Raw genomic sequence first — 24,196 nt, 5'->3', positions numbered from 1 at the left:
AATTTGAGGTCCATGGTTCTGTACTCGAGAGTAAGTCCCACTATGAGATGTGCTTCCCAGAAGCCTCTGCAACATATAGCCATCCTACACAAACATGTTTGCTACTGAAAGGCTACAAAGTCTGAAACCTCTGGGCTCTGTGGCCCATCTCGGTCAGAATCAACATTTGGGGCATGTGGGTTGCATAGGAGTATTGCAATTTGAGGCTGCATTTCTGTTACATTTCAAGCAATAGAACAATAAATGAACCCTGGGCCATTGTTGGTTTGTTACATCATTTAATGTTGACTTCAGGCCCAAGAAGATGCAGAGAAGCTTCGTTCGGTTGTGATGCCCATGGAAAAGGAGATTGCAACTTTGAAAGACAAACTGACAGAGGCTGAAGAAAGGATAAAGGAGCTGGAGGCTTCAAAGGTGGGTGAGGAAAATGTCCAAAGATCTTGTGTTTGTAAGATTGCGATGGGGTCATCTGCCTTGATACAGGAAACTAATATTTTTCATAGATCGTGCTTCTCAAACATCTTGAAGCGAGACCTGCCTGTAAACTTAATATTTCAAGCCCTGTTTTCCCCACTTGTCTTCAGCAGAGGATTGTAGAAAATCTTGTATAGCAGGCAGATCTTGAAAGATAAGCAAGCAATATGTATTATCTAAGTCTAAAGCTTCAGGCTCTATCTTTCCACAGATAGTGGTGGGGAAGGTATTGTAAAGATGTCAAATTGAACAGGGCAGAGATGGTTGTGTGGACTAGAGGACTACCAGTATGTTCATTTTGGGATACAGATATCTTGTATGTATGTGGCCTTTGAGTTGGTGTCCTCTGTGTTCTGAACAGCAAAGAAAACGTTCCAATATCTATTTACTGTTCTTTGAATCTAGTTTTTCATCTTTGCAAGTATATGCACTCCTTGCAGATTTGTTAGTTTCTAGTATTTTCAGATAGATTTGATTGACTTTGATGCTAGTAAGTTCTAGTGACTTACTAGCTTTCTATTCAAAATGACTAATGATAGTATCTTTAAATGCCGTTGAGCATTTAATGGCAAATAATAGGAGCTTTGAATTTACAATGGTTGTGTGTGCCACCACAAAAACTTGATGGCAACTATAGAACTGGAGTAAAGGACTCTCAGTGGAGTTTGTTATTCCTAGAAATGTGCTTGAATTCACTAAGTGGCTATAAACTTCAGTCTTTTTAGTACAGCAACTGAAGCCAGCCGCATGCATTTCACCATAATCTTCCTCTGATTGATTATATACCTTTTTCAGGTTAAGGAACTGAATCATTATTTGGAAGCTGAGAAATCCTCCAGGACCGATCTAGAAATGTATGTGGCTGTTCTGAACACTCAGAAATCAGTTTTGCAGGAAGATGCAGAGAAGCTGCGGAAAGAACTTCACGAAGGTGTGAATTCTCCCCTTTGGTAACAACATAGGAGGTGGGAACAGTAGACCCGTGCTTTAGATGAGGAGCGGGGCAGCTAAGTGCTTGGGTTGAGCTGCATGCCCACATTGGCTTCCAGAATGTTCCACTTACTTTCCGCACAGTGGTATCGTACAGAGTGTGGTGCTGGGGATCATTAGAGTCTTAATCACAGGGCAGTAAAAAAGGGTGGGGATTTGCAGGCAGGGCTTGTCCCAGACTCCAATTCTGCAGTTTTTTTTGCACATAGTTAAACTATGGAACTGTCTACCAAGGGAGGCAATGATGGCTACCCACTAGGACGGCTTTAAAACAAATTCATGGTGGATACAGCTATCAATGACTACTATCCATGATGCCTGGGCTCTGGCTCCACAGTTGGAAGGAGCAATTCTTTTGAGTACCAGTTGATGGAAACTACAGGAAGAGGAGTGTGCTATTGTGTTTGGGTTTCACTTGTGGATTTTCCACAGGCATCTGGTTGGCCACTGTGAAAACAGGATGCTGGACTGGATGGACCATTGATGCCAAGAGGCAATGGGGAGGCAGGAGGTGGGCCCCTCCAAGCATGTTAATTGCTTATTTACAGTCAACCAGGGTAGAACCTAGCCTAGATCATGTAAATGGTGACTCTTGCGAGAGTGCCTGCTTTGTTTCTGTGCAAGAAAATGTGAGCATTTTCTTAGATTTAAGTAAAAAGCCCTAATGTGTGGAATAGCAAACATATGTAACCAGAGTTACTTGGGTGAGAGAAGTGAATGGTGACCATGAAAACCCCAATTGATTATCCTTGTCTGTTTCTGCATAGTCTGCCATCTATTAGAGCAGGAACGGCAGCAGCACAACCAGCTGAAGCACACCTGGCAAAAGGCCAACGACCAGTTCTTAGAGTCGCAGCGTTTGCTGATGAGGGACATGCAGTGGATGGAAATGGTGCTGACCTCTGAGCAGCTTCGGCAAGTGGAAGAACTGAAGAAGAAAGATCAGGTTGGTGTGTGTGTTGCAATCAAATATTGTTGCCTTTTTCAGAGTATAATAATTGTGGGCGTTTGGTGACAAGGAGGCTGGAATGCAAGGATGCGGGGAACATTTGTTTCTGGGTTTCGAATTTTTTTGACATACGTTATTAACGCAGAAATTATTTTAAGGAGGTTAGTGTGCATTGGCATGTGTGTACACATTTACAGTGGTTTAATGTGTTGTGCGTATGTATGTGCACCCGAGATAGGTGGGCTTCTTTGTTTTTCTTGTATCTGCTGTGTTTGAGACAGCTTGTGTGTATTTGTTTGTTTGTTTGTTTGTTTGTTTGTTTGTTTGTTTCATAAAATTTATACACTGCTTGATTGTCAAAAAAACAAAACAACCTCAATGTGTTTTATAAAAAGACCTGCTCTGTGTGTATTTGATTTCTCTGTGAAGGAGATCGCTTCTTATTCTTAGGTAACACTGAAGCCGAGTACAGTCCCATCCATAAAAAGGGTAAAGATTTTTACATGTTCAATTCCTAAATGACATGTGACAAATATTTGTGAGATGCATGTGACTTGGTGCAAATGGCTCTGCAGTTGGGTTCACTTGCTTGAGTTTTGCGCTTGGCGTGCACTTTCAGTTCTTGCCATGTGCGTGTGACGAGGGGTCTATGGAGATCCTCATGCTCGGCTCATAAATGACCTAGGATTTGCAAATACCGGAGGACTATTATGAATACTCAAAATGAATGTGAGCAGAAAGCAAACCTGTTCTTCCCTGCTGCATTAAACCCACATGTCCCAAAGCTTCCCTATGGTAGAGACCTTTTGCTTCTAGCAGCAGTTTCCCCTCCAGGCAGCCCTTCAGATCATCTGTCATGCAAACCAGCTGCTCCATTTGCTTATGCTTGGTGACTTGAAAGGCTGCACTTGGGCTGTGGAATGTGAGCAGAATCAAAGGGGGCGGGTGCTGCTTGCAGTTGGCCATGCCTGCGTTGAATTTAACTTACAACAATTCCAGTAGATGCACTTGCATAGTTGAGCACCCCTGCTTCAAGTTCTTGCCCTATCCCTGTTTGTTAACACACTTGTGGTCTGGAGTGAGATCTATGGAGGCCTGCTAACATGTGTGACTGATACTAATTGAGGGCAGCTGACTTCTAAGCTGATGCAATAGCTGTACGTCTAGATCAGGGATGAGGAACCTGTGGCCCTCCAGATGTTACTAAACTCTGACTCCCATCAGCCCTGGCCAGCATTGCTAGTGGTCAGGGATGATGTAGTGCAGCAACATCTGGAGAGCCAAAGGTTCCCCTTCCCTGATCTAGACGACTAGAGGGTTGTTGTTGTTACAAGCTCCCCTGCCCCCAACCTTGCAGGGGGAGTATACTAGATGACCCTTTGGGTACCTTCCAACTCTGTGATTCTATTATCCGTCCACCATTTTGTGATTGTGTTCAGTTGGACCTTAGAGCTCGCAATCATTCAGTCGTTCAATCCAGAACTTGAGTCATTCTGACACCTAACGCTCCATTTCTCTTTCGCTTGCAATATTTTCCTTTGGGACATCCCGTCCCTCTCATTCCTTCCCTGCTTAGCAAGGCGCTCAGGCGTCATCTGCCACGTTGAAATTCATAATGGCATAGGTGATGCTGAAAGCGCATCAAAACACTTCATTGTTTTTAGGAAGATGAAGAGCAGCGGAAACTTCATAAAAGGAAGGAAGACAAGCAGAAAGGCCCCAATGATGAATCGAAAGTAAGCTCCATCACTCATGATGAATCCCTTCCGCAGTTCCTTGGTGAAGAGGTAAAGCTGATTTGTTTGGCATGTGTTTCCCAAAACGTTACTGATTGTATTTAATTTTAGCAAACGCTACTATTGGCAAAAATCAATGGAGACTCCTTGGTAGCCATCTTGACTTATTCAGACCAATACTACAATGTGTTGAGAGGAAACTGCGACCCCTATCATGGATTCCAGGGTTCAAACCCCCCCTTTGGCCATGAAGCTCACTGGGCCAGACACTTATTCTCAGCCTAACCTACCTCACAAGGTTATTGTGAGAATAAAATGTGGAGGAGGAGAACTATATACACCACCTTGAGCTCCTTGGTGGAAAGGTGGGGTATAAATGCCAACATAAAATAAATAAAATGACCTGTAAGGAGTGTGACACGGCTTGGAGGACAGGATGCACTTCACTCTTCAAAGGAACAAAGAACCATGTCGCATGAGGGTAGCCCTAACCCAATACCCCCTGTGGCAGGCAAGTCCTTCACCTTGTTGCAGTAACATCTAGGGATATTTTCTGTGTGATCCTGTCTTGTCACATGAGTTTTCTCATTCACTGCTACTTACATACACACATAATTTTATTTGTATGCTGCCGTTCACACCATGCTCAAGCTGGCTTGAAGCATGAAAAAAAACCACATAACCACAACAGAACAAAAAGTAGTCATAAGCAATAAATAAAACATTAAAAAATACACAACCAAACTGAACAATAAAAATCACAATAAGTACTAAAATAAAGTTACAAAAACCCAATAGCAACAACTCCTCCCAACAACCCCCCAAACCCGACATCACCCTAGTCCAAGAGTCTGCTCAGCAGCCTCAGCTTTTGTAGCTGGAGTCAGTCAGGGACCGCCCTCCCAGGCCAGGTGAGAAAGGCCTGCAAGGCAGGGAGCAGGTCTTCCAGGACTCAGCCAAAATGGTCTTCTGCCTCCTCAGCAGCCCCAGCCTTTGTAGCTGGAGTCTTGCTTATCATGTGTTGCCAAACTTGAAGCTTTAGCATGATGAATGGTGTTCTTGGTGTATGATTTGCCTTTTAAATGTATGGCTATAGTCTAGTAAATGTGAAACAAATGGTGCTGGAGTAAGACAAGACCTAAATGAGCAGAATGTAATTTTCCTTGGCTTTGCATAAGATTTTGGCAAGAGATACTGCTTGTTGGAAACCACAGGAGGGGAGAGGGCTCTTGTGCACGGGTGTTGCTTGCTGGTTTCCCTTTGAGGCATCTGGTTGGCCACTGTGGCAACAGGATACTGGCCTAGAAGGGCTTCCATTGGCCTGATGTGGCAGGGCTTATCTTACATTCTTGGGCCTGTCCTTTTAAAAATAGTTTAACAATTGACAGTTGATAACTATATACTCAACATACTACCCAGCCTACAATGGAATGCAGATGTTTCAGCTCTTTCCCAGTGAATTCCTACACTGTTTTGTTTTTGTTTTTCCTTTTGAAATATTTCTCTCAACCTTTGGGACCTTCCCCCTCTTTTTCGGAATGAAGCATGAGGCATCAGTTATCCAGCAATTTTCTAAAGCCTTAATGTCACAAAAATTAAATCCTCATCTTAAAACTCTGGTAATATGCACATTAGTAGGGACGCGGGTGGTGCTGTGGGTTAAACCACAGAGCCTAGGACTTGCCGATCAGAAGGTCTGTGGTTCGAATCCGCATGACGGGGCGAGCTCCCATTGCTCAGTCCCTGCTCCTGCCAACCTAGCAGTTCGAAAGCACCTCAAAGTGCAAGTAGATAAATAGGTACTGCTGCGACGGGAAGGTAAACGGCGTTTCCGTGCGCTGCTATGGTTCACCAGAAGCGGCTTAGTCATGCTGGCCACATGACCCAGAAGCTGTACGCCGGGTCCCTCAGCCAGTAAAGCGAGATGAGTGCCGCAGTGCCAGAGTCGTCCAGTCTAACCTTTTAATATGCACATTAAAGATTGGGATTGCACACAAAACCTGAATTGTAAAGATAGTTAAATATGGTGTGAAGCCTCAAGTTACTACATGTGAAGGCAGAGGAGCTGATTTCCTAAACCAGCCTTTGCCAAACTGGTGCCCTTTAGATGTTTTGGCTGTTCCAGCTTGGGCTGATGGAAATTGTAGTCTAATACACCTGCTAGGCACTGGGGTGGTGAAATCTGCCCTTGTCCTAAACTGGGAAGTTTAAGGTATGTCCATGCAGGGTGGCATATGTGGTTCTCACCCGCTGTGCTTTGTGGCTGAGTGGGGATTTGAACCCTGGTCTCTGCCAGGTCACTCAGCATAATTCTTGTGGTGGTGAATCTGAAATCCATTCTAGTGATAGGAAGTGGCTTTGAATTTGCAAGTTGCACAGTTAGACCCCATTATTTATGTGTTTTAATAAGCAATTTGGTAAACAACTGGTTTGGCTTGAATGTAACCATTGTTCTAAGTTGATCGCCTGGGCGTACTTGCTGTGCTAGTTTTTGTCTTCCTTATCCCTTTTAAAACTGAGTTGGTTTTAAGTTCAGCCACCCTCAGTAGAGCAAAGTCAGTATTTCTCCATATTAAAACGGAAAGTTTTACTGGGGTATATTCAGGACTGACAGTCTTTCCTTTGCTATCTTGCCTATTCTTCTTTCAGTTGCGTTGTGAAGCAGCAGAACATAATTCTTGTGTCTACGGGAAAAATTCTTTGTTTTAATCCTTTAACTTAAGGTGGCTGTAAGCCAGTTTTTCATAGGGCATGTTAATAGGATTTACATGGGTTCTTTAAATGAGGTTCCATAATAATTGGCTCCCACCAGCACTAATTGCCTTCTCTGAGTGAAGTCCTGGTAAGCCACACAAGAGAATTGTGTACTTGAGGTTTGACGCCTAAGCCCTTAAGACATTTTTATGTTGCTTTGGCCAGCACATCGTGCCATATTGCTTCCTGCAAAGGCTATACTGTAGTAAAATAGGAAGCTGGAGTTGTGCAGATGGTTTTAAGCAACACACATGCACACACACACACCTGCATTCATTACAAAAAGGAGACGTACTGCTACAGGCATGCTTAAAAAGGATGTTCCTTTCAGATTAAGTCCTGTGAGCTTGTTTACATGAGAGGGGCTTTGGGCTCAGTGGTAGAGGGCATGCATTGCATGCAGGAGAAAGTCGCATATTCATTCCCCAATGACATCTCCAGGTGGTCCTGGGAAAGATCCCTTCCTGAAACCCTGGAAAACCACTGCCAGCCATGTTGACAACCCTGATTGTACATAGACCAAAAGTCTGTCTTTGTACAACGCTGCTTCCTGTTTGGTTAAAAAAATGCTTGAATTCTACTTTAATCCCCAGGCAACAGTCCTGAATTAGCAACCTTCTTAATGCTGTGAAGAAATTATAGGAAATATTAGTCACATGGAATAACAAAATCATTAAAAGATAGAATTGGAAGGGACCCCGAGGGACATCTAGTCCAACCCCCTGCAATGCAGGAATCTCTTTTGCCCAACCTGGGGCTCAAACCCACGGCCCTGAGATTAAGAGTCTCATGTTCTACTAACTAGTTCTTTCAGGTTTCTGTTGCTATGTGCTTCAGGGAATTTGGAACTCTACCCACCTCTGCTGGAGTCATGAGTCTAGTTGGGGGCGAGAGTGTGGGGTGCGGAAGACATTGATCAAAGATTTATTTTTCCTCTCCCGTATATAATATTGGGATGTTATAGGGTTGCCTGATTCACTATAGATGTAGGTCAAACAACAGAAATGCATACGTGAAGTTTTCTAAGGCAAAGTGTGATAGTGGACACTATCTTGTCAACCTTTAGAAAGTATTAGACAGACCTGTTCTGCTTCATCTGTTTATTTGTGGCAACTGGCCATAACATTTAAACAGAAGGTTAGTATTTGTAAATGTAAAGTACTGCATGAAACCAACAGGAGTTGGCGATTGCTTTTGTGCTCTGCTTGTAGCTTTCCTAGAAGAATCTGGCTAGCAGCTCTTCCAAGTCAAATGCTAAACTTGGTGAAATTTACAAGGAAAGATCTCTGGCTGAAACTTTTCAGAGCTGCTAAAAAATACAAGGAAAGCCTTCTGGATCAGGCCAGTGAACTGGTACTCAAAAGCATTACTGCCTCCAGCTGTGGAGAGCAGAGCCACCATGACTGGTAGACATTAATATCCTCCATGAGTTTGTCCTGTCGTCTTTTAAAACCATCCAGATTGGTGGCCATCCCTGCCTCTCATGGGAGCAGATTCCATAGTTTCACTGTGTGCTGCATGAAGTTGGGCTTCCTTTCGTCTGTCCTTAGTCTTCCAAGTTTCAGCTTCATGTCCATGATTTCTAGTGTTACGAGAGAGGGAAGAAAGCTTTTCTCTATTTGCTCTCTCCATGCTCTGCAAAACTTTATAAACTTCTATCTTACTTGCCTTTCCTCTGCATGAAAAAGTCCCAAACATTGCAACCTTTCCTCACAGAAATTTGAGGAAAGGTGCCAGTCAGAGTAGATTGAGTCTTGGTATAAGGCAGCTTCTGCTCTTCTCAGCTGTAAGCATTGCCTAAGTGTTTTTTATCTCTCTTTAAATTATAGGTGCACATAAACAGTACTCACGGTTCAGTCCACTCACTCGACACAGATGCCCTGCTGTCTTCGGGAGAATCTCTCAAGTCAGACAACGACATGTTCAAAGAGGGGCTGCGGAGGGCACAGTCAACGGACAGCTTGGGAACATCAGGATCCTTGCAGGCCAAAACTCTGGGCTACAACAACAAAGCCAAATCGGCTGGGAATCTTGATGAGTCTGACTTTGGACCCTTAGTTGGGGCGGACTCTATGTCAGAGAACTTTGACACGGCCTCCCTTGGCTCTCTGCAAATGCCCAGTGGGTTTATGTTAACCAAAGACCAGGAGAAAGCAATCACAGCGATGACACCGGAGCAGGAGGAGACAGCATCCCTGCTCTCCAGCATCACACAGAGTGTTGAGAACGCTTACGTATCTCCTAGCGGTTACAGATTAGTTAGTGAAACCGAGTGGAATCTCCTTCAGAAAGAGGTAAGTTTTGTATCCACCATCTCCCTCCCTCCTGAAGATTGCTGCTGTGCAGGATGGTGCATCCACCAAGTACAAAAAACTGCTCTGCCCTGCCCAGAATCCTTAAACCTCCACCAGCAGTTGCTGCAGCCACCATCACAGTGCAGTATTCTGTGATACTTTGGCATTCTTTTTGCAGAGTTTCTGCAGCTTCCATGGCAAATGATGACTTTTATGTTCTCCAGGTGCAAAACGCTGGGAACAAGCTGGGCCGGCGTTGTGATATGTGTTCCAACTATGAGAAGCAGTTGCAAGTAATCCAGATCCAGGAGGCAGAAACCAGGGATCAGGTGGGTCCAAGGTTGCTCTCTTCCATGCAAAAGGGTCTTGGTGCTTAGAAGTTGCTACCAGTTCACGGAGTACTTACAGGGCAGCATAGCTCTCGGCTGTATGGACTTTGGCAGAAGTGAAGCTGGCCAGCCTTCAACCTTTGAAATGAGGAAATAAAATGATTCCTGGAGTGTCAGACAGAAGTAAAATTTTCACATAGAACTGTTACTATACTTCAGTATAAAGGGGAAGAAATGTTGACACTTGCGGGATGGGTTTCTCTGGTTCCCAGAATTGCTTCTTTGCTTGTAAAGTATAATTTGCTTTCAGGATAGGAAACCACTTTCTTTTGAGGGCCACGTCCACATACCTTTGCTGTAGTAATGTGTTAGGGGCTGCACCCTGGGGTGGTGTTGGGCAGAAGCAAAAGTGGAAGGGGGTCAGACTCTTACTCTCTTTCTGCCATCGTCCTTCCCCCCCACCTTCCCCTCCAGTGGGCTCCTCGGGGAAGGACAGATCACTTTTGCCAGCGATCTGAACTGATTGCTTGCCAAGTGATCTTCTCTCCTTCCACATGGCTCCGTCTGTCCAGCCTTTCTTCCTCTCCTGTCGTCATCTTCCTCCTCCTGGCTCCCCACCTCTGTAAAATTAGGCCATGGGCTGTATGAAATTAGGAAGCCATCCTTTCTCACTCTTTATCTTCTACATCGTCTTCTGCATCTGCTTCAACTTTGTTAAATCTGACATATCTAACATCTCCCTAGCAGTATTCCTTTATCAGCTGTGTTAGTAGTGAAATCAATAATCCACTTCCTCAGTTACATTATACAAAGATCTGAAATGCTTAACTTCATTGCTTTGTGGCTGAATGTTTCACTCTTGCTCAAGTTCTTGTTAGGCTCTTTCTACTTATCTGTTGTTCATAGTTTTTTTCCCTTTTATTTTGTCTCTTACACACAGCATTTTCTTAGTTTACCCTGGTTTTAAATGGGTACTTTCTTATGTGCCTTCACTCTGACATTTTAGTGTACATGTATTGCTTGGGAAAGGACAGGAAGCTCAATGGGTTATGTGGTGTGTTTTTTTTTACTTGTGAGCTTACTTGCAAGCTTGGTATTCTTTTTGTAAGAATTTTCTTCCTTTGTTGTATCTGGTTCCCACCCCCCTCAAAACAGTAAAAATATATACATTAACAACCCCCTAGCCAAGTCAGCAGAGTACATGGTCAGCATTTCTCTTCTATAATCAATTGACATTTTGTGTTGTGTTGTGTTGATCTATTTCCTTATTCAACCTTCAGGTTAAAAACTTAGAATCCTTCCTCCCTGAAAGATCTGATAAGATTGCCATTATCACTGGACATTCGAAATATCTCACAAACAGCGACCTTTGAGTCTCAGTTCAAGATGTGACTAGTATATCTCTTGGATCATGAGTGTTTCTTGAGTTGTGGTTTCTTATCTGAAAAGCGGGAATCAATAGATGCATCTTTATCTGAGTCTGAACCCGCCTATCCACTAAACCAACCTGCTGAACTCCAGAGGTTCAGTATGGGCCCTAGTCAGCATGGCTGTGGTGGCTGGGGCTGATGGGTGTTGTAGTTGAAAACATCTGGAGGGCACCAGGTCGGGGGACGCTGCACTAAATTAAAACGGGAGGCAGCTGGTTTCTCAAAGGCTCAGTCGAGACCCAGCTGAGTCCCCAACACCTGGGACCTCTGCTCCCTGCATATTGCCCATCTGATAAGGTCTAACCACCTTCTCTTCTGTGGTAGCCGCAAAGCTGTGGAGCTCTTCCTGTTCTGCATCTCAGCGGCTGATTCCCATGCACAAGTCAAGAACAGGCAAATGAGAATGAGCAGCTGAAGTGCATCAGGCTTCTGAATCCTCTGTTGCTACTTCTAGCAGAGAGAGGACGGTAAAGAAGGCCTTTGGCTGCATCTGGGCTCAGGCTTGTGTGATCTGGTGGGTGGAGCGAGTGTTGTGGCCTTTGGGCCTTGTGTAGTTCAAAGACTGCCCCTGCTAAAAATGTGTTGGCGAACAAGAACTTCTGTACTGTATTACTTTATTATTGAAATGTCTCACATAGAGTTGTCTTGCCCCTTCCCTTCTGTGCATAAGCGCCATCAGTTTTACTATTTTGGCAGAGTTGCAACACACACCAGGGTGGTGGAGGAAAGGGAATCTTCCTTCCTATTGCAAGTGTTACCAGTGTCAAAGCAGTTGTAATAAAAAAACCTTTTTGCTGTTTGTGCAAAACCTAAAGTTTGGATGGTTTAGGGCTAGGCAATTCACAAATGAAGCATGACTCACCCTGTACTTTCAGTCAATATTCTTCTGAGATTCACATTTCTAGAAGTGGGGAGCCTGCAACCAACCCTCTGGTATTATTGGGCTTTAGAAGCAGCACTGGCCCTATTGGCTGGGTCTGTTGGGAACTGGAGTCCATTTGGAATTCTATAATAGCTGTAGGTTCCCAATCTCTGATGTAGAGACCTTGTTTGCAAGATTAGGGTTGGCTGAGGTTGAATTTTAGAGTTTGTTGACTCGGGGATGGTTTCCTGGATTGACAATCATAGAGTTGTAAGGGACCCATAGGATCAACTAGTTCAACCCCCTTCAATGCAGGGATCCTTTCTCCACGTGATCAAGGAGGTCTACAGTACACCCAGTCACAATGCAGCACTCACTTTCTCGTATAATTAATTCGCAGGTCACTTGTGGCTGCAGGGAACTCTGCACTCCACCTCCCTCTGCACATCAGTGATAACAACTCCGCTATTGTTTGCATGAGAGGTGAGTCAAGAGCCCCTGAGTTTGTGCAGGGGCTCCTTTCCTCTCTTTCAACTCACTTCAGCCTCTGATTCACCCCTTGAGTTAAAATTGGAGGTTGAAAAGAGTTTGGGGGTTGTTAACCCAGGGCAGCCTTTTTGCCAACCTGGTGCCCTCCAGATGTTTTGGACTGCAACTGCCATCAGCCCAACCCATCTGGAGGGCACCAGGTTGGAGAAGGCTGCCCTTGGTTCATTGATCATGTAGACAAGCCCCTCTGACAGACAGATTACCATATTTTTTGCTCTATAAGACTCACTTTTTCCCTCCTAAAAAGTAAGGGGAAATGTGTGTGTTTTCGCTGCGCAGCGATCCCTCTTGCTCTTCTGGCTTCTGGGATTCAGAATATTTTTTTCTTGTTTTCCTCCTCCAAAAACTAGGTGCGTCTTATGGTCTGGTGCGTCTTATAGAGCGAAAAATACGGTAACTGCTACCAGATTTTTCAGAGTCTCTCGTGTCCAAAAGTTCAAACTCTTCTTCACATTTAAAATATGTTACACTTCAGCTTTTTTGTGCATAGCTACACCTACATCTAGAAAACTTGGCATACTTGATTTTTGCAGTCTTTACAGAAAGCTTTTGATTTTTTTTGCAGAGAAGAAAAGGCAAGTTGTACAACATTTTGATTACAGTTAGGAAAAGAATTTTGATTACAGTTAGGAAAAGAATTCTTTGCAATGAATCAGTTGCTGCAGTGTTGGAAAAGGTTGCATCCTATACAAGGAGGCCTTTGGTCACAGCCACTCTCTCATCAAGAGTGCCAACATTAATTCATGGTGTGTGTTTTTAATCTACGGCAGTCTTGATCCCTCCAGATGTTTCGAACTACAACTCTCATCGGCCAAGGCAGTTGTAAGTTCAGAGCATCTAGAGAACATGAGGTCAGTGAACTGGGATAGCTCAGTTGGTAGAGCATGAGACTCTTACTCGGAGGGTTGTGGGTTTGAGCCCCACGTTGGGCAAAAGATTCCTGCATTGCAGGGGTTGGACTAGATGTCCCTTGTGGCTCCTTACAACTCTACAATTCTATGATACTATTGTTGGACAGTTGTCCTCAACCCACCCTCTTTTAGAAGAAAGGTAATTTATGGTGTGCTCTTGTCCTAACCACATAGGTGAAGAAGCTTCAGGTGATGTTGAGGCAGGCCAATGACCAACTCGAAAAAACCATGCGAGAGAAACAGGAGCTGGAGGAGTACATGAAACAAAGCACTGAAGATTCAGGAAATCAGGTACAGAAAACCTGGAGAGAAGCAAAAGGAAGAGCAGCAGTCTGCAGAAGGGTATCCTAGCCTGAACCTTTTTCATTGTAAAACCCCAGAGTTCCCTGGAAGAACAGTTCAAGCTTTTAGCAGAACTGTTTTGAGTGTGTAGGGGGGCGGGGGAGAGAGAGAGAGAGAGACGATTGGCAACTAGTACTGTTTTTTAAAAAACAATTACTGGTATTGAAGAGCTTTCATTTATTTTCAGTTGCTATTAATTGCCATGTAAGCTCAGAGCAGCATACATACAATTACTTAAGACAAAACAGTCCTTGCTGATAGGTTTGCTGTCTAAAAAGACACAGCACAAAAGCAAAAAAGGTATGAGGAGGGAAGAGGAAAGAAGTGGCCTCTTCTCATCTAACCCTATACTCTCAAAGGTCAAGCATTTAGAGCCAGCTTAATACCTACTCAGTGTGAGATTTGGGAGAATAAATCAGCCAAGAAAAGCTGATGCTTCTATTCCAGCCCTAGATTAACCCCATAGGTGTGATTTCCCTATGTAAACAGCTTCCCTTAATGGCAGTGATATAAAACAATCAACCAACCATGGAATTTTAGTTTGATATATATATTTTAAAAATATAGACAAAAGAAAAGGAAGAAGGCATGATAAAACAATATCATAGTTAAGGGGAAAAGGAAACTCCCTAATTACAGAGTATCACAGGCAGGCTTCTGGGGACCATTAGAGTAAAACAAGCAAAGGATTTCCAGACTTCTCTATGTTGTTGTGTATACCATCACCATGTATATAACTCTGGATAACATTGCATGCTTCTGATGAAATGGACTGTAGTCCATGAAACCTTATTACAGATACGTAGCCGTGTTGGTCTGCCATGGTCAAAACAAAATAAAAAATTCCTTCCAGTAGCACCTTAAAGACCAACTGAGTTAGTTCTAGGTATGAGCTTTCGTGTGCATGCACACGAAAGCTCATACCTAGAACTAACTCAGTTGGTCTTTAACTCAGTTGGTCTTTAACTCAGTTGGTCTTTAACTCAGTTGGTCTTTCTTCTGTATCTGAAGAAGTGTGCATGCACACGAAAGCTCATACCTAGAACTAACTCAGTTGGTCTTTAAGGTGCTACTGGAAGGAATTTTTTTATTTTGTTTTGACCATGAAACCTTATGCCATAATAAATTGGTAGGGGTGGTATTCAGCTAAGTTTTACACAGAATAAACCCATTGAGATTAATGAACATGACTTAAGTTAGGTCCATTAATTTCAAAGGGGTTTACATAGTTGAATACCACCTTTAATCTTCAAGAGGCCACAAGACTCCTTTGCTGCTTTTATAGCCTAAGGAGAAGTTTAGATGTGTGCAAGTTATGTAGCCAGATCATAGCCGGAAAAATATATGTGTGCAGCCTGAGGAGGTACCAACCACCTTGGGCCTGCCCATAAAAAGCAAGTCTAGAGTGAGAGGCTAGGATATTTGCTGTTTCCAGGAACTCTTCTCATTGTGAGACTTTTGCAGGTGAGCTGAGAGTTGGTTTTGCCCCTGGGTGAGAATCCTGAGGCTGAGAGGGAGAATGTGTCAGAAGGAAAATGAATAGATATTGATTTACATATATGAGTAACTTTGTATTAACTTGTATTACATGTACCAGTAACTTTGTATCACATTTTTATACGTCACTCTGCATTTTTATAATATTTTGTTTTAAGTTGTCTGTTGTTGTTTCAGTTATCTGTACGCTGATCAGAAAGATTTTAAAAAATATTTTAAGCCGTATATAAATTAAGGAATCAAATGCATCTATGCTTGAATGATATGTGATCAGAAGCTTGAAGATCTTCCACATAGAAAATGGAAGACAAATGGAATGTATGTAATCATGGCCTCCCAAATTTTATCAACTGCTGTTGAGAAAGCTGCTTGGGTGACTTCAGTTGCATGCTATATAAGAAACCATGTACCAGAAACTCCTGCACTAATAGACATCCCCACCAATCTGTCCGTGGCCCTTTCAACAATACTGAATTTAGTTTGAACATACTGACTGAAACATTGCAAGGGGCAACACACCATCGACTGAAAACTTTGTATAGTTCTTCCTTTTTGTGTTATATTTGTGTTGGTTGATAAGGTCTTCTTTCCCCCCTCCCCTTTAACAGATCTCCTCGCTTGTTGTTAGAGTTCAGGAGTCCGAGGCCCTGCTTAGCGAACTGCAACAGGCATTTTCTCAAGCCAGGAGAGATGTCCAGGACCAAATGGTAAAAGAAATGCAGACTTTTTAAAAATAATCTTGGGGTTTTGAATAAATAAAGAATGTCACTGTATGGCTTTTTACTCCAAATGACAGCCTTGCAATTATCCACTTGCCTGCCCTTCCAAGGCAAAGAATGGTTGATGCCAGGCAGTTAACAAGCTTGAGTGCTGTCCATCCTCTCCTACATATATGTATATATATAGAGAGAGAGAAATAAGGAGATTGTACCTGGCTGACTCCTGACCGCAAAGCTAGGTGTGCATCTGTTTCCTTGCTCTTTCTGCTTATCCAGCTGTTGGAGGAGCCCAGATATGCACATGGTGGTGGGGAACCCATCAAGATGGCCACTTTCTAAGGAATATTAAGGAAGGCAGGGGAAGGGGGCACTGAGGACACTGCAGCTATAAGAGGAGTAGGGATATCTCAGTTGAGAGATGCAGAGGAATCCAGCAGAGCTTCTAGCATGGTGTGGTGGTTAGAGTGCTGGAGACAAGGGTTCAGTCCCCACATGAGTCACAGCCTCAGACTAACCTACCCTACAGGGTTGTTTGGGGGATTAAATGCATTGGGGTGGGGGGTGGGGAGAGAACCATGTGCACTACCTTGAGCTACTTGGAGAAAAAAGGTGAGATACAAATGCAATAAATAAGTAATAACATAATGATGGATTCTGCCTGCAGTGTAAAGGCCAGAAAGGGTGTCTTGTTAGAAGGTGATAAATGCTCAACCTAAAGTCTCTTGGGGACGGTTGATGGCAGAGGTTTTATGTCTTTCATCTTGTCCTGGGGTAGCTTATTCTTATCCAGCAATGGCCTGTATTGCTTCCATGGCTTTTGAACCCACTCTATCTGCACACTAGAACAGTGGGAAAAGTGGATTAGGGATTACACAGGTGGGATTCAGGTATCTATGAGCCCAAAGTGTCTTCCTAGTGTCGTTTGTTGCTGGCTCTGTCCCATAAACTTCACAGTGATAGGAATGGACACTAGGCTAGAAATGTTTGCCCATGTCTTGACCAGTAGGTCAGTCTTCCATTCAGGAGACAGGCACAAAATATGCCTATCATAAACTGGTTTTTGCCTTTAACTTCCTTCTTTTTCATATGTAAGTGCAGATACTGATTTTAGATTTTGTAATACCTTTTCTTGACTGGCAGTGTAGATTTTTCTTCATAATGTTACCCACCATGAAATTGTTTTACTGATGAAGGCTGAATGCAAAGTTTGTAAACAGCAAATGCATACTTATTTGCACACTCAGTTCTGAGCAGTAGAACAGTTCTTGTCATCCTAGTACTGGGTGTTTTGAATTTTTCTTTTCACTTCATGTAACAAGATTCCTTTTTGTCTGTTTACCTTCGGAATCATGTCAGTATGAATTATTGTTCAATTGTGTCTGCTGCAATCGATTTTACTTTCAGTGTTAAACTTTTCTAAGGCTATTAAAGCTCTTTGAGGTAATTGAGAACTCTGACCTTGCAATGGAGCAAGGGCAACCTTGCGGACAAAAAAAGACACACCTATCCTTTACTGCTTCTGGCAATATGCTGCTTGTTGGAATGAGAAACCACGATGCAATTGATATTTGGTTGGTTAGCTATAAGGTGTTTTTCTGCAGCAGTTTAATTCCCACTGATTCCTAAATAATCTAAAATCACTTCCTATTTCCAGTCTGGGGTAGGTGTTGACACAAAGAGAAGTAGTGTTTTACCTTCCGTGAGCTTAGAAAATGTTGGAGATGCAACTTCATTGATTTTGAAACTGTGACTTTGAAATATTTTTGTGTGTTTTTTCCACCGGAGGCTGTCCTGACGCAGTCGAGGGAACATGTCTCGGAGGAGTTGTTGAGACTCCAGAAAGACAATGAAAGCCTTCAAGGAAAACATTGCCTGCATGTCTCTTTGCAGCAGGCTGAAGACTTTATCCTGCCAGAATCTGGAGAGGTAGGAGAATACGTTTGTGGTGATTGACTAGAAGTTATTCTCAACATGAAAAGCTCAGGGAGATAGTTGAGTAAAGATGTACAAGTTAGTTTCAGGTGCCTCTGTGTCCACACAAACACAAGGATTCTCACTTCTGCCCCAGTGAGAGGTTAGGTTAGTACCTGTTGATCTTAACTTCTGGGCACATACACAAGTGAGCTTGCTGTGCACACAAGTGTGACAATGAAACAAATGCCTGTTCCTTTAAAAGTCCAGTCTACCTGGGACAATGGCCTAACCTTTCCCATTGCATAGCAACCTGCCTGTCACATTTCCAAAATCCTCCATGCATTCAGGCTGGAATTCCTCCCTTGATGGTTCTGTCTACCAGGAGCAGTGTTTGAAACTCCCATAGTTTTAGGTGCATTTTGCGATAGGGGGTTTCATTAGCACGAGCAGTTTCTGAGCTCTGGGCGCAGTACTGTGCCTAAGATTTCAGATTAAAACTGCAGAGTGGAAGGAAAGGAGGAACTTTTTCTGCCTCCCCACTTCCAGCTACTCTCTTAAGACTGGATAAAAGACCCTCTTAAGAATATTAGGGGGGTGGGCAAGGGAAGGACTAGACCATGTGAAAAATGAACATAATATTTTAGCTGCAGTTCATTCATTTTCAGCTTTGTATTCTTGTTATAAAAAGTGTGCCTAGACATTCCATTGCTGTGCCCATAACCTGTGTTTAAGGTGCCATTTAGCTCCTAGCTTTCATATCTCACTTTCTAACACTGACCAGGAGTGGGTTGGACATCTCTGTCTCTTGATTCTCACCTTTTCACTTCCTCCTTCCTGGGTTGCTGAAAGGTGCCAATGATCCATCTCTTTCTCTCTGTCAGATACAACATGTCCCAAGTTTCATCCCCTAGAGGTGAGCCCAAGTCTAATTGGCCGTACCACCTTCCCCCATCAGTTCCCTCCCCTGACTCTACAGGGTGAAAAGATATAAGATGATTTCCTAGAAAATGTGACATCTCTTTACTGAATATCATGCTTGATCCTTGCTGTATTTTCCAGTTGTACTCTAGGAATCTCACACAGGTGCCTCTTTGCTGAGACATCATTCTCTGCTTGAGGACTCTGCTCTGGTGCCTTTAGGCCATGGGACCATGCTGTCAGATGCTCCTCAGTGTGGATCTCTACTTCCACAACATTTCTTCCTCACCCTGCCACCATCCCCCAGCTGACTTTCAGAAAGAGATTATCTAGCATTTGGACACAGCTTTTTGGGGAGGGGAATCTAATGTTGGTTTTTCTCTTTAGTGTTTACTTCCCTCTTCTGCTAATTTTAAAACCGGTTTCTACAGGAGGCAGGGTGGTAAATATTTTGTTACGCTAGGGCTGTGTTTGGGCATGGGAAAGAGAGAGTGCTTTGTTCTAGAACTGTGTCAACCTTCCTTTCAGGAACTCCGCGACCTGGTCCTCAAATATCGGGAAGACATCATTAGTGTGCGGACAGCAGCAGACCACCTGGAGGAAAAGCTGAAGGCGGAGATTTTGTTCCTGAAAGAGCAGATTCAAGCTGAGCAATGTTTGAAAGAGAACATAGAGGAGACTCTGCAGCTGGAAATAGAGAATTGCAAAGAGGAAATAGGTTAGAGAAGGGCAAGTTCTGGGCCTGGAGGGAGAGGGCAGCACTGAGCACCAGAGCAGAAAGGTACCCTGAGCTGGAAGGAAACTGCTCCTCTAGTTGCACAGAAGGATCAGTGCCATTCTTTGCATCTAAACCACACTTCTTAGGTGTTCAAAGTGCTCTGCAATATCTTGAAAGGTAGTCTTCCACTTCTCGTCTCCCATATTGAGAGGAGCATCCCAAGAAACTTTTTCAGGGTCATGCCCAATGTGCTTTAATGAAGCCACTTGAAATAAGTCCAATGTTTGAAATGGGATCTTGCAACCAAATAACTGGCTAGTTGAAATTGATATGGGAAATTCAGTACTTGTTTCCTCATCCTGCCTCTAGCTGCTACTTCTTGACCCTTCTTGCCTCCTTAGGGTTGCCAGTTCAATCGTCTAGTGGCAGCAGACGTATCATGCAGCCTGTCCACAGCACTTTGCCTCATTATCCCCTTCTTATTTCCTCTGCCTCAATCAGACATTTCCCCTTTCCCTAGGCTCTTCCACACTCGTGCACTCCTCCTCTGGCCATCTTGCTTATGGAATTCCCTGCTCCCCTTTCTAGAACCTTTTCCCAGTCCTCAGCCTGCCATACAAAGGTATTCCTGGCTGTAGGGTCTGTGTGAGACTTTAATCATAGCCAAACACAACAGTGGTTTTGATTTTTTTTATAAAATGATTTTATCTTTTTGTAAATAGCTTTGAGGAGTTGGTTTTGGGGTTGTTGTTGTTTTTTGCAATCAAGCAGGGTATAAATATTAGGAAATAAAAATAAGTACATAAACAAGCTTTTCCTTCCCCCATAGAAACTTCTTATCTCTACTGATTTTAGATAGATGGCACAAGCTTTGTGTCACAGGACAAGGTACTTCATATTTATGCCTGAGAGCTAGAAGGTTCCTGAGAACAGAGCACAGGTATGAGGGAGCCACCTGCCACTGCTCAGCCTCCTTCCCTTTGCAAAGGGAGGGCAGGACCCTAATATTCCATGCCAAGATAAGTTGAGAGGAAAAAATCAGCAGCTAGAGGCTCAGACAGGAACATACACATTGAAATATGATGAACAGTCTTTTATGGAATTCCATCGGTGAGAAAGTGGTGTTGGTGACTTTAGTCCCTACCTGGCCAGCATGAGCTGAACACAAGGTTGGTTAATGAGCTGAAAGTCTCTCTCTTCTCTTACAGCTGCTGCTTCCAGTCTGAAAACAGAACTGGAGAGAATAAAAGCAGGGAAGGAGCAGGTAAGGGTTCCACCTGGATGCTTTAGGGGATGTTTGACATGCTCTGGTGAAAAACAGCCCCTCTCTGTCCACCTTGTAGCAGCAGCCCCTGTGTCACTTGCCCAGGAGTTGCAGTTGGCCTATTTTCTGGGGCTGTTCAATAAAGGAGAGTGTTTGTTGACTGTAGGCTTTTCCATTCTCGTTTTATTAAAGGCCAGGGAATTGTAAGATTTAGTTAACTTGCAGTCAATTCATGCAGGTGAATGCCAGACAAGGGCAGTGTTGAACCTTATGCAACTTATTCTTGATTTCACAGTTGGAATCCGCCTTGAAGGAGAAAAACCAACAGCTGGAAAGCTTGCAGGAAAGGAGAAACAGCCTTGAGGAGCAACTGAAGAAGGAGTTGGCTGCAAAGGTAACTATTAATGAAAATAGGGTGTGTTCATGTAAAAAAAAGGGGGGCCATTATTTGCCACTCCAGTGCCCCCTGACCACCAGGGCCAGCTTACAGTGCAATGATAAGCCCTTTCATGCAAATAAAAACTTGTTTCAGGCAAACCTGGAGCAGCTGATGTTTGAGGAGAAGAACAAAGCTCAGCGGCTGCAGACGGAACTGGATGTTAGTGAGCAAGTGCAGAGAGATTTTGTGAAGCTTTCGCAGACCCTTCAGGTAGGGTTGTTGGCACAATTGGTGAGGCACTGAATAAACCAAGGGGAGATTCAGAAGAGATTTTCCAGACTCTGGAAAGCCCTAGCCAAGCTGGACTGGGCGGGCTCTAATGCCTAGTAATAGTAGTAAATCGACAGCTAGTTGCCTTGATTATTATTATAGTCACTTAGTGCGTCTGACAGAGTATATAATAATAACAACAATAATAGCAATTGTGGAATAATTTACACTGATTTATGTTAGTTAAACCATACTCTAAAGAAAGTCCATCTTTATCATCTCACTACAGTAACACCCCAGTACCCAAATAGCCTTTTTAATTTCTTCCCCTCTGATTAAAATGTGCTCTCATTCATTAAAAATGTTTCCCACCTATTGATCAGCTTTAGCAGCACAACAGAAAACAATCCATAAGGGCTGACGGGTTTTTCATAGCAGTTTACAGTATTTTTATGATCTAAGGTCTGGGAACCCGGATATAATGAACCAAATTATTTCCCTCCGTAGGTCCAATTGGAACGGATCCGGCAGGCAGATTCCCTGGAGAGAATCCGTGTGATCCTCAACGACACAAAACTGACAGACATTAATCAACTGCCTGAAACATGACACCCTCCATAGCAGGGCTCTAAGGCTGCAATTTTTTTGTTTTGTTTTGTGTTTGTTTCTGGTTTTTTTTAAAGAAAAACCCTCATCTTTATAGCAAAACATTTAATAATTATTATTTAACTCTTAACTGAAAGAAGCAGAAGATGACACAGGGGAACAATGATCCAGGCTGTGTTTCTGGAAGGGAGAGATGGCTTTGTGTTGGGGGCAGAAAAGCGTCAGATGGAGAGATGAGCAAGATGGTTTTTTTGCGGGGGGGGGGGGCTATCCTCCCTCTCTCCTCCCTCTCTCACGTCCACCCCTACTCTGGAATTCGGCTCTCTTCTTTCTCTCACCTCTTCCCATTAAAAACAAAATATTGTGGTGACGGTAGTTCTGCAAATCAAATCTCCCCTTCTCCCCAAACCATATTTTGGAGCGAAGCTGTTGAACTCCACCCCAATGAAGACTGAAGGGCTACCAGGGGTATTGAGTGAGAGAGCAGGCTAGGCAGATGCTGGTCTAGCATGCTGTATGAATATTTTATATTAAAATATGAATTTATCTGCAGGACACTGGATTTGGGGTTTTTGAGCTTGGTGCACACATTGTATCTTGTATGTTGTGCAGGAGGAGACCAATTGCTGTTGAAAAGTGTGATGGGACAGGATGTTTGGGGGATGGGGGGGGGCAGTGTAGATGAGAAGGCTCTGAAGTTGTCGAAAGAGAGGACTTGGCCTTCGGGGGAAAGCGACCACTAGAAATAAAAAGCTTCGCCCTGCAGATTCTTGGGGCAAGAGAATGGGTGGCAAATGCACCCTGGAACGGCTGCAGGAGCAGTTTGAAAACAACACTTTTTGTGTTGCCGTTATTTCAGAGGTGGCAGGCAAAGATATCCTGCCCTAGTCGAGCTGAAATTTAGGATCTTTTCATTTATGGGAGGGAGCTATAGCCCACCATTCCTCCCCTCGAAGTGAGTGTGTGTGTATGTGTGTGTGTGTGTGTGTGTGTGTTTTGGGGGGGGTATTTAATCTGAATACAAAGGACAGGATGGAATTAGGTTTTTTATGACTCTTTAATAAAACAAACATGTGGATTTCAAGGCACCGCCAACAAAAAGTGGAGCAGGTGCTTTTCAGACTCACAGATTTGGAAGCTGTAAAATATGCCACTCTTTTAAAACAGATTCTGAAACGGTGGTTAAGCTTCAATGGAATCATTCTTGGATATGCCACTTGAGATGCAGACTCCCCTTGCTGTAGACTTTGGGTTGGAAGCTGATCGTGGTCTGGCCCCGTTGTAAATCAGTGGGACCTTCATGCAACTCATTTGCCCTCTGCATCTAACCATTTGAGCATGAAGGCAGGGGTGGAATGTACTGCAGAGTTTGGAAGAAACAGGCTTTGAGGCAGAGCCACCATGAAAGAAACCTTATTTGCAGGTTCAAACGTATCAAAAGTATTTTTGATTTCTCTCAACCATGATTCCCTGCATTTCCAGTAAGAGCGTATTACTTCCTAGAAAGTGCATCTTAGAAGAAGGGTTGTGTGAAATGGGCAAGGCGTGCTGTATCCATGAGCTGCAGCTCCCTTGCATTCCTAGCTTTTTCCTGTAGCAGAACAGATCACCTTCAACAGGGAGGTGCTTTGGGTACAAAGAGCAGCCCATCTCCCCTTTCCCTTTCTGTTCCTGCTACTGAAAGATCAGCCATTGCTCCATGAAGCTGATTTGCTGGAATGAGCCTAGCATGGTCCTTAATATAATCATGTTCACCATTACCTGATTATTTCCCAAACAACTAGTGATCTGAAATTCCGCTTCATATTTTATCAGTGTAAGAGGAGGAATTACCAGAGTTCCTTGCCCCCACCCTGCTCCTGCCAAGGGTCCCATTCCAGACTTAACCACTTGGGGCCAGAAGTAATCAGTCACTTTGGCTGTTCTGCAGGTTTCTGCTGTGCTGGAAGCTATCTCCTGTGGGAAGTCTCTTGCTCAGTGTGGTTCCACCCACATAACTGCTACAGAATCAGAAAACACTTGGTGGAATCCAGTCTGTTTGTGTGTATGCGAGTGTGTTTATGGGAGGGGTGGAATACTGCAGCAGTAAAGAAATGGCAAGGTTGGGACGCCTACTGCTGTGAGGAACATTTGCAACCAGTAGGATTGGGAGAGAAGAACCTAGTCTGCATTGACAAGTTTCTTTGGATTGTTAATTCTGTCCTAGAGGCTGTAGGGGAGGTTTTCCTATTTCTTCAAGCATGCCTGAGGCTAACTCTCCCTGTTTTGCTCCTGCCATTTCAACATTGCTA

At 43.6% G+C, this 24,196-nt stretch overlaps 1 protein-coding gene across 3 annotated transcripts in view; it reads left to right on the top strand.

Annotated features, from left to right (window-relative positions):
* The window catches only part of RABEP1 (rabaptin, RAB GTPase binding effector protein 1), a 49,040-nt gene extending 27,005 nt beyond the window's left edge, over positions 1–22,035 (top strand). For 2 of the 3 annotated variants that reach the window (XM_081843506.1, XM_081843504.1), the window contains 15 exons: positions 295–414; positions 1,270–1,405; positions 2,232–2,410; positions 2,864–2,902; positions 4,078–4,200; positions 8,733–9,197; positions 9,422–9,526; positions 13,453–13,569; positions 15,726–15,824; positions 17,622–17,762; positions 19,197–19,386; positions 20,595–20,650; positions 20,946–21,044; positions 21,183–21,299; positions 21,807–22,035. In XM_081843506.1, the coding sequence (XP_081699632.1) occupies positions 295–414; positions 1,270–1,405; positions 2,232–2,410; positions 2,864–2,902; positions 4,078–4,200; positions 8,733–9,197; positions 9,422–9,526; positions 13,453–13,569; positions 15,726–15,824; positions 17,622–17,762; positions 19,197–19,386; positions 20,595–20,650; positions 20,946–21,044; positions 21,183–21,299; positions 21,807–21,908 (2,088 nt within the window). In that variant the 3' untranslated portion in view covers positions 21,909–22,035. The remainder of the gene's footprint in view (positions 1–294; positions 415–1,269; positions 1,406–2,231; positions 2,411–2,863; positions 2,903–4,077; positions 4,201–8,732; positions 9,198–9,421; positions 9,527–13,452; positions 13,570–15,725; positions 15,825–17,621; positions 17,763–19,196; positions 19,387–20,594; positions 20,651–20,945; positions 21,045–21,182; positions 21,300–21,806) is intronic. The other variant, XM_081843505.1, reaches the window with a different exon arrangement.
* Positions 22,036–24,196: the final 2,161 nt, after the last annotated feature.

Source organism: Podarcis erhardii (assembly GCF_964252035.2).
Source record: "Podarcis erhardii genome assembly, chromosome: 16".
In the NCBI taxonomy this organism is placed as follows: Eukaryota; Metazoa; Chordata; class Lepidosauria; order Squamata; family Lacertidae; genus Podarcis; species Podarcis erhardii.
Note: the sequence above shows the minus strand (reverse complement) of the source record. Positions and strands in the feature narration are given on the sequence as shown.